At 37.1% G+C, this 9,651-nt stretch overlaps 2 protein-coding genes across 3 annotated transcripts in view; one reads left to right on the plus strand and one right to left on the minus strand.

Moving 5' to 3' along the window:
- On the plus strand, positions 2,301 to 7,961 carry LOC104757115. 2 transcript variants are annotated; one of them, XM_010479832.2, is made up of 7 exons: positions 2,301 to 2,820; positions 3,065 to 3,406; positions 3,556 to 3,652; positions 3,946 to 4,063; positions 4,163 to 4,894; positions 5,253 to 7,119; positions 7,241 to 7,961. In XM_010479832.2, the coding sequence occupies exons 2-7, from the start codon at positions 3,211 to 3,213 to the stop codon at positions 7,690 to 7,692; spliced, it is 3,462 nt and encodes a 1,153-aa protein (XP_010478134.1). In that variant the 5' UTR covers positions 2,301 to 2,820; positions 3,065 to 3,210; the 3' UTR covers positions 7,693 to 7,961. The 2 variants fall into 2 exon arrangements, with proteins under 2 accessions (XP_010478134.1, XP_010478136.1); XM_010479834.2 differs by having other exon boundaries at positions 2,301 to 2,712.
- Positions 8,776 to 9,651, minus strand: part of LOC104759460 (putative UPF0725 protein At1g28500) — a 2,014-nt gene continuing 1,138 nt past the window's right edge. The window contains 3 exon segments of the mRNA XM_010482382.2: positions 8,776 to 9,090; positions 9,196 to 9,282; positions 9,388 to 9,554. Of these exon segments, the coding sequence (XP_010480684.1) occupies positions 8,776 to 9,090; positions 9,196 to 9,282; positions 9,388 to 9,554 (569 nt within the window).

Consider the following 9,651-nt stretch of genomic DNA (forward strand, 5'->3'; position numbering starts at 1 on the left):
AAATATATCTAATTCGTGTTTCAGGAGAAAATAAAATAAAACCAAACTAAAAAAAGAAAAGTTGACATCTCAACAAAGAGAGGTAGTCACATGATTGAAACATACATTTGTCAACTAACACCATTCCAATTGCCAGAGACAATCATTTGTCACCTTAATTTAACTATAATTATTATTTATTTATAAGAGATACAAATATGTTTTTTTAATAGTATAGTATATATGTTTGTTTTAACAACTAGCTAAGCTTAATCATTAAGTGGATTGTCTTACGGTCATAATAATACCCTATTACCATTGCGATCGTGTCGACTTTTTAGATCCGACCCGCTTGTCGGCAAATAAACCAAGAGTATCCGACCCGGTTATACTTATACATAGGTTGTGTAAGACTTCCATTGTTGTATTTGAGTAAATCGTTAAAAAACAAAAAGACTTGTATTTAAGTAAAACGTTAAAAACATTTTGTTTTATGGTCATCATCAACTCTCGTCGTTTATTACTCTAATGTCGAAGTGGACAAAGAGAACCATGACCAGAAACATAAAACCGAACTGGATTTTTACGCAGGTCGGTTTTTATCGATCAGTCAGAATATAAATAGTTATGATATGTTTGGCACTATATCAAATGTTAGTTAGTATATATTTAATTATTATATACTATTTGAATTTTGGTGTATAGTACATTATGTAGCCTGACAATTATTTAATTTCTATTTTAGAATTTATCAGCATATGAGTTATTTAAGACCTTAATATTATTTTCAACTTTGGGTTCAATATCAGTATGGCTTTTGCAAATATATCAATATACCAACACCTGTTACTTGGCACTTTTTGGAATCATATCCCATTGAAAAGGGAAATGCTATTGCTAGTGGTGATTTTCAAGATCGAATTCTAGATATTTATAGAGATGGACGGTGGGAGAGACTCGACTTCTCTTCTTCCTCTTTTGTTGTTAAGCTACAATTTTTACGATGAATCCCATCTTTTTTTCATGTCTCTTAAAGTCAAAATGACATTGCTTGATTTATAGCAACCACAGTCAAATTTTTAGAAAACACACAGAGACAACAAACTCAACTTTTATTAAGCAAAATGCATGTTATAAAAAAACAGTCATCCGAATTCACCTTAAGGGATATCATATATCGTTCTTCTAGTCTTCTAGATTTGGGATTTTGTTTCTATATATATGTACACGGTCTTAATAACATATTTCAAGCAAAAGATTTCGAAAAAGACATTTTTTTTTTTTTTTCTGTTTATCACATTATTGTGAGAACATATTAAATTTTCTCACATGCATAAGCCATAAGCAATATTTTTTTTTCACACATAAGCAAAATTATTAACAAATACCAAAATAAGATAGAAGAAACAACACTACTAAGAATTAATCATCATAATTTGTCTTTTTAATCGTCTAGAATCTTTTACCTGCACTAATCTTTTGATGTTAAACTACATCAATATCAGATATTGTTAATACAGTATTTACTGTATTCTGTTTTTTCTTTTACTTCTAAAGTTAAAGTCCGTGTATAATGCTGAATTGCTGATAACACCAACTGTTAATTTTTAAGTACATATAATTAGTTAGAATGCCGCCATTATTAGGACCAATAATAAAAGAGATAAGATCCATAATTGCGTAATAGTGAATCTTGACCTTTATTAATTGAAGTCAGTTCGTTTTATAATTTACGTGAAACATAAATTATTATTAACTGGACGAAAATTTAAGCCACCTGAAAAAAAAAAATGTTCCATCGAAAAGATAACTCCATTCTTGCATTTGTTTGAGAAGAGCCCCAAACTTTACAAATATACATAAAAAATCCCACTTGTTTGAATATAGGAAAACAAATTCCAAAAAAAATTAAATATTTAATATTAGAAAAATACCTCCGAATCAGAAAGCATAGATACGTTAATGATGAAGTCTCTCTTCATCACACACCAACTCTGCATATTAAAATGTTAATTTTTCTATTCAATGAAATAATAATAATCATCTTACTATATAATAATTAACAATATAGCAAAATTAGCATACATATTGTTGAAAAACATATAATCCATAACTTTCATTTTTTTTTAAATGATCTATATATTGTTAAAATAATTCATATTGTTTTTAGTAGTAAAAGTTTATGATAAATTAATATTAATCCTCACGTTATAGAATTAGGGTTATTTAATAAACCTTTAGTAGCGTGAAGTACAATTTAGGGAAAATTACTAAGTTAGGGACTTGAATGGTAAATGTTGAAAAAGAAAAGAGTTATCAGAATGAGCTCTTTCGTCTGCATCCAAAGGCTCTGCCTTTAATCAGAGCTTCGGTCACGGTTTCCAGAAGTAATTACGATCACATACATAAACACAAAAGCCCCAAAAAAGCTCGAGAAAAGAGAACTCTGAAGAAGAATCATAGAGAGAGAGAGAGAAAGAGAAAAAGGAGAGATTTAGCTTAGTAGCAGCTTTGTTGCGGTGCAAAGAAGCAAATCTGACAGTTCTCAGAAACAAGAGAAGGGGAGGCAAGGAATCGAAGATTTGTTGCTTCTTTCTGAAGAAGCAAAGTAAAATGCTATACCAATTTTAACATTTTTCTTCACTAAGGAAGAGAGAGAGAGAGAGAGAGTAAAGTGTGCGCAAAAAATTGGGAATGGAATCGATCTCACTTGGGTCTCTGCTCTTTTGATCTGTAAGGGAAATTAAGCTTCTTCTTTGTCCTCAAGTTTCGACCTTTTTGAGGAACTGGGTTTGATCCGAGATCTTTCCTTTTTTCTGAAGAGGCGTCTGGTTACTTTTGGTAAGTTTCAAGCTTTTGCAAATGGGTAGAAATTGGCAAGTTCCAATTGCAATTAGAGCAAGTTATTGAAGGATTAGAACTAGGGTTTCTATTATAGAACAGTCTTACTCTGTAACGGAGTTGATTTTAAATTCTGGAAAAAAAATTGGGTCTTTAGGTTACTTCTGGGTTTTTTGTGTTGAGATTTGACTTTGTGTCTTCAGAAGCTGATCCCATTTATGGATTGACTATTGATTCTTTTCAGGTGGTTCAGTTTAAGACCGTTGAGTTTCAGAGATATATGTTTGGATTCATATGTGATCGGATAAGACGTTCCTATTGGCCAGAAGTGAATTGTGGTCTTACCGGGCTAGCGTTTTGTTTGAGTCTTCATTAGGTAGGATAGTAGCGATGCCTCCTTCCCCGGCATTGAGATGCTCTCCTGGGAGGGAACTTCCTGGGAAGAAACACAGACGAGGCCACAGCATTGAGTATGGGATACTGTTCAGAGATAAAGACGACGATCTTGCCTTGTTTAGTGAGATGCAAGACAAAGAAAGAGATAGTTTCTTGCTTCAGTCATCTGATGATCTTGAAGATGCATTTTGTAAGCTTTTTTTTTTTTTTTTTTATCTATTGGCACTGTTGTTTAGGGAGATGATTGGACTTAGAGATTGTTTCTTGCTCCAGTCATCTGACTGTTATCATAATTCTTAACTTTTTTTGATCTTTCTATTTTGGACATTTTATCTTCAGCTACAAAATTGAAGCACTTTTCGGAGTTCACCATCCCTGTTCAAGGAGAGAGTAGCAGATTGCTCACTGCAGAGGGAGATAAGAATGACTATGATTGGTACCTTTCTTATTTAACTTGGATCGTTTCTTATTTTCTTTCTGGTTCATTGTTTTGACAAATCTGTATAATTATCTTTATGCACAGTCGAAATTGGATATCTTCCTTACTTTTAGTAATTCTCAAAGACATTTGCTTCTCCAGCTTCTGATTCCATAAACTTCTTGTTGGCATTACTATAACTATTTTTGTCAACAATTGTAGTAATCTGTATTTTACTCTTTTGGATGCCTATAATTCTCTTATTGTTTCCACTCGTGGTCTTACAAAGCTTACTGGGTTACCAATGAAAGGTTGCTGACGCCTCCAGACACACCACTTTTTCCTTCATTGGATGACCAACCTCCAGCAGCTAGTGTTGTGCGAAGAGGGAGACCACAGAGTCAGATCTCATTATCTAGATCATCCACGGTATCCATCTATACTAAATTAAATTTTATTCTATGTATAACATCATTGATCTCGAATCAGATCTTGTTGTACTTACTAATTTACTATGTGTATGTGTAGATGGAGAAGAGTCGCCGTAGTAGTAAGGGCAGTGCAAGCCCAAATCGCTTAAGCACATCACCTCGAGCTGACAATATGCAGCAGATAAGGGGAAGGCCATCTTCAGCACGCCATCCTAGTCCAGCATCTGGTCGACGATCAGCTACCCCAGTTAGGAGGATTTCTCCTACTCCAGGGAAACCCTCAGGACCTGTATCAAGATCACCGACCCCAACGTCACGAAGAATGATCACTGGGTCAACTACCACAGCATTGCCAGCTGTCAGGGGAACTTCTCCTGTCAGTTCTAGTCGAGGCAGCTCTCCTTCACCCAAAATAAAAGTGTGGCAGTCAAACATTCCTGGTTTCTCCTTGGATGCGCCACCAAATCTCCGAACTTCTTTGGGTGATCGACCAGCATCCTATGTAAGAGGTTCTTCGCCAGCATCCAGAAATGGCAGGGATGCAGTTTCAACACGCAGCAGAAAATCTGTTTCTCCTAGTGCTTCCAGAAGTGTCAGTTCATCTCACAGTCATGAGCGTGATCGGTTTAGTTCTCATAGTAAAGGCTCTGTAGCATCATCTGGAGATGATGATCTTCATTCTTTACAGTCTATTCCTGTAGGTGGCTCAGACCGTGCAGTTTCAAAAAGAGCTAGCCTTTCTCCAAATAGTAGAACTTCTAGATCTTCAAAATTACTGTCACCTGGTTCAGCACCGAGAAGGCCGTTTGAGTCTGCTCTTCGTCCAATGGTACATTTTAAGCAGCATACCACTTTTTGGTTTACTCCACGATTCTAGGATTTTTCATTACCTTCTAAAATTTCATGTTTTACTCTACTTGTATCAACATGTTTGCATCCCTGGCTTAGTTGTCTAACATAGAACCAGCAGTCTATGAGAACATATCAAAGAACATTGTTGTTAAGTCTTTCATAACTACCACAAAAATAGCTTGTAACATAGTTCCCATTTGTTTTCTGTTACATTCTGTAGAGTCCAAGTCTCTCCTGCGTGTATTATAGATAGCATACATTAACTTCAATAGTAATTCTGGTATTTTCTGCAGAGATATGTGAAACTTTATTCATGATCTACATTTTTCCTGCAGGATCATCCTAAAAGCCATCATAGCATGTTTAGGCCTCTTGCTTCTAGCCTTCCTAGCACAGGCATTTATTCTGGGAAAAGTAGTTCGTCTTACCATCACATTATGTTAAGACATTCTACTGCAACAGTGGGGAGCAACTCAAGTTCTGGCCAAGTTACAGGATTCATGCCAGACACTAAAGGGAATGATCCAGTCCCTGTATTCCAATCCGAAGTTGAAAATTTGGCTTATCGGGATAAACATGGAGAAAGTACTACCTTTGGCATGGTAAATTTATCAAATGAAAGTAGTAGACATGAGAGTCATGAGAGTTCTTTCAGTGATCAACTTGGTGATATGGATCAAGGTTATGCTGTTGAATGCGAGTCTAGCGGGAATGAGGAAGTCAGCCACCATGATTTTGATGTTGAAAACAGTTCGATTCATGGTAGTCTTCATGTAGGCAGTGAATTTTTAGAAGGGGTCGCTCTTGAAACTATGGAGGTTTGTGTTAGATGTGGTTCTCACTATCGTGCCACTGAAGCAACGAGAAGCGAGATAAATATTTGTCCAGAGTGCAGGGAGGAACACAGTTTCGCGGAAACAGGTTCCCCTGGAACAACAAGAGCGCTTGATGATAATTCCCCAAAGCAGTCTGAGGATATTGTCAAAGAAAACAAGTTATATGTTGAAAATATTCCTGTGATAAATGTGCTAGAATCGCTGCCTGCTGTTATGGTTGAGGCAGAAATGATGGAGACACGAGAAAAGATTGAGCAGTATGATGATTCCTATGACCAAGAACAATATCATCTGCACGAGAGCTCTATTTCCAGGGATTTGGAAGAGCAAAATGTGGATACGCCCAATTACCAGGATGGAACTCAGTCTTCTACTGGCGGTGGTCTATTGAGTATAGGCACAAAAAATACTCAAACTCAGCTTTCTGATAAGCATCATGATGATGTGAAGATTGATTCTTCAGGACGTGGAGACGTTCCTTTGCTTATAAAGAGATCGGTCAGTATGAAGTCACCTGTTGTTCAAGCTAACACCTCCAGTTGTTTCACCAGATCATATGAGGGCTTTTCTTATTTAAGGGATAGAAGTATTAGTCTTAGAAGCTCCACAGAAACTGCTTCCGCATCGTCATCCTGGGATTACGGTTCCTCTATAAGAAAGGGAAGCCATATACGACAACGAAGCGGTAGTACACTTGACTTGGAGACTCATAGATATGATACCAACTCCAAGTCCCTGAGCACCATGTCATCTTCATCTGGTATGTCAAGTCACGCTTTGCAGGCTCTCAATGTCATGCCAGAGGACAGTTTTGAAGTGTGTGCTGCCCAAATGACATGTACGGACGTTGAAAATCACAAAGAATCTCACACTGAAATCCAAGATTCGGAGAGTAAAGAAATTAATGTGATGAATGCTGATTTCAATGAAAACGTTGGTATTTCCGCCAATGTAGTTGGTGATCTGGCAGAGCACAATCCGGTGGTAAATGACGATGGATGTTCTGAAAATGGAGATGATGTAGTCAACACTTTGATAAGCAAAGTGGAGACAAGAGAATCACCGGCACATGTAAGGAGCATATCGGACTTAGGAGCCTCATCTAACACTGATGACAGCTCTTTGAATGATCACTCTAGGCTACAAGAAAAGGATGGAAACGAAATTCCTTACGGTTCATCCACCACAACAGCCTTAGAAATAGAACCTGAGAGTTGTAGACCCGACACACCTGGTGTCGGGGTTCATGGTGAAGTTCCCGAGTCAGAATGCAACCTAAATGCAGTGGAAGACTGCTCAGAAAAGAGTATGGCACATCCTTCTGTGGACCACCACAACTCCTTGGTTCCCGCAAATGAAATTTTAGGTAATTACTTTCAGCTTTCTCATCTGATACTGGCATCTCACTGTGCTTTTACTGTTGTTTGTTACATATATTTTCTTACAACCTTGCGTAAGTTTAGACATGGTTTTCTTGGTCTCTGCAGACGAGTCGACCGTGCGTGTGGAGTGTCCCGGTGGAAAAGAGCCGAGGAGCCTCACGCTGGAAGAAGCCACTGATACAATACTGTTCTGCAGCTCCATCGTTCATGATATAGTGTACCAGGCTGCAACATTAGCAGTGGATAAAGCAAAGGATGTGCCAGATGAAGAAGAAATGTTGCGTCCAACAGTGACAGTACTTGGGAAGTCGAATGCGAACAGGAGTAGTTATGGACTTGGCGGTGGAACGAAGGCGAAGAAAAAGAATGCCAAATCCGGAAAAGCAAGTCGGAAGCAAACGGAAATAGAGGAGAAAACACAAGTAGTTGAAATAGAGAATGATGAAAATGCAGGTGAAGCAGTGATGATACGTAACGTAGGAGTTCCTCCTGGTAAAGGAGAGAATTTGAAACCTCCGCCTAAGCTGGAGTCCAAATGCAATTGCTCAATAATGTGATATGATTCACTCTTTCATAATTTTTTTTTACCTAGTAAATTTTTATGTTTGTTTGTTTATAAAGTTTGTGGTTGTTTATTTTTGTTGTTGTTTCGGTTTTGTTTGTGTTTCTCTTGTAAGATTTAGAGGTATTTACGTTTGTTGCAGCTAATTTGTGAGAGAGGATAAACACGATTTGGGTTGCCGGTTAGTGGCATGAATTGTAAAGTTTTTGTTTTGATTTGATTATTATTATCTTCATTATGTGTACCAATAAAAACTCTTATGTACTCTGTTTGTTCCTTCATATGAATGGTATTATCTTTGTTTGTGTTTGCATCTGACACACACATTCAATATAGGGATTTTACTAATAAATCCATAATCTTTATTTGCACTATATTATGATGGATTACTAGTGTTCAGATGTTAGGGAGTAGGGACCAAAATGGGAAAGGAAAAGGAAAACCAAGAGCATCAGTACATATATACACACCACACAAAAACAAATTCACCTAAACAGTTCAAACGCACAAGATATATGGCTTTAACTTATATTATCTGATCAACATCTTCAAATAGAACATATAAAAATCAGTTTCTTTTATTTTTAGAAATTTGCTGAGTTGTGTAGTATTTAACTCATAGAATCCAATAGCCGTTGTGTTGTATTATATGTAAAGAGAGACTATTAATAAAGTTGGAAGCAACCAAACCAAACAGAACACATGCTTATGTGTTTCTCGTATGTGATCATCTAGGGGTGTAAACATGTGCTTAAAAGGGATGACCATACGAGTATGAATCCATATCACAGAAATATATATTCAGAGATTGGGAACTTGTAGTCCCTTTGATGTCCTCAGAACAAGTTAGAACTGAATCAAAGGGTTCCTCCTTTCAACGGCAGGCCTAGTGTCCAGATGTAGGGACCAAAATGGGAAAGGAAAAGGAGAACTACTGTATCATCCCCACGATTAATGCACACACGCATACATATACGCTAATAACTTAGCCCTTCCTTGAATTCAAAACACACACGACACGAAAACAAATTCACCTAAAACAGTTCAAAGGCACAACATATCTGTATATATTTTCTGATCAACGTCTTTTTGGACCTCCAGTCCGGAGTCTCTTAGAACGATGCTCGGCATCTTTATCACTCCAAAAAGAACCCTGGAGAGTCAAGCATCCCGAATGCGCATCGATGACTCTTCTAATGATAGCTTTGCGTTCAACATGGTCACCAATCTCATGATCAGCAAGCGGTGGGGACTTGGCCAAGCCCTTAAAAGTAATGTAGACATGTGCCCTTTTGGCATTGAGTCTCTCATCCGGGGGCTTCTGATCTTCTTCCTCAGTTTCTATCACAACTTTCAGAATATGAAGCTTGGGCAGACCAGTCTGCAATATCATCTGCAAGCAACATTAACAGTTTTGGTGATCGTTAATAATTTATTACCAACAGTCATATATATGGTATGTCATGTCATTGTTATGCAAAGAGAAAATTATACTTACACCAAACATCCCTCTATCAGTTGCACAAATCAAAAGTTCCAAATAGAGAGAAATCCAATCAGTGGTTTGCCACTCTGATTCCTTGAGCTGCAAAATTAAAGCACGAAAAATATGTGATCAGCACTACTGCTTAAAATGATTAAAATGATCATGCTGTGTGTTTCTTAGTAATTTTAAAAAAAACTTACGTACCACGTAAAACCGGTTTCTATCATCATTCAAAGCATGATCTGAAGGCCAATCAGGCAATCTACCTTGGAAGACGATGACACCATCTACGACACCATCTGACACTGACACTGACACTGCGCTACGATGATCAAAGTGAGGTACGAAGGGCTCCTTGGGGGTCACTGCCGCTATGACACAACATTATTAATCAGCAAGTGAGATTTGTTTTTAATTATGGTACTCTCTTGATCACTTGTATTTAAACCAAAAAAAAAAAAAAAAAAA

The sequence above is a fragment of the Camelina sativa genome, chromosome 17 (assembly GCF_000633955.1).
Source record: "Camelina sativa cultivar DH55 chromosome 17, Cs, whole genome shotgun sequence".
Taxonomy (NCBI): domain Eukaryota; kingdom Viridiplantae; phylum Streptophyta; class Magnoliopsida; order Brassicales; family Brassicaceae; genus Camelina; species Camelina sativa.

Excerpts from the sequence above, each read along its gene's own strand:
- LOC104757115 (XM_010479832.2), top strand. The coding sequence starts at position 3,211 with ATGCCTCCTTCCCCGGCATTGAGATGCTCTCCTGGGAGGGAACTTCCT. Across the intron at positions 3,653-3,945 it reads GATAAGAATGACTATGATTG|GTTGCTGACGCCTCCAGACA; the intron begins GTACCTTTCTTA and ends TACCAATGAAAG. Across the intron at positions 4,895-5,252 it reads AGTCTGCTCTTCGTCCAATG|GATCATCCTAAAAGCCATCA; the intron begins GTACATTTTAAG and ends TTTTTCCTGCAG.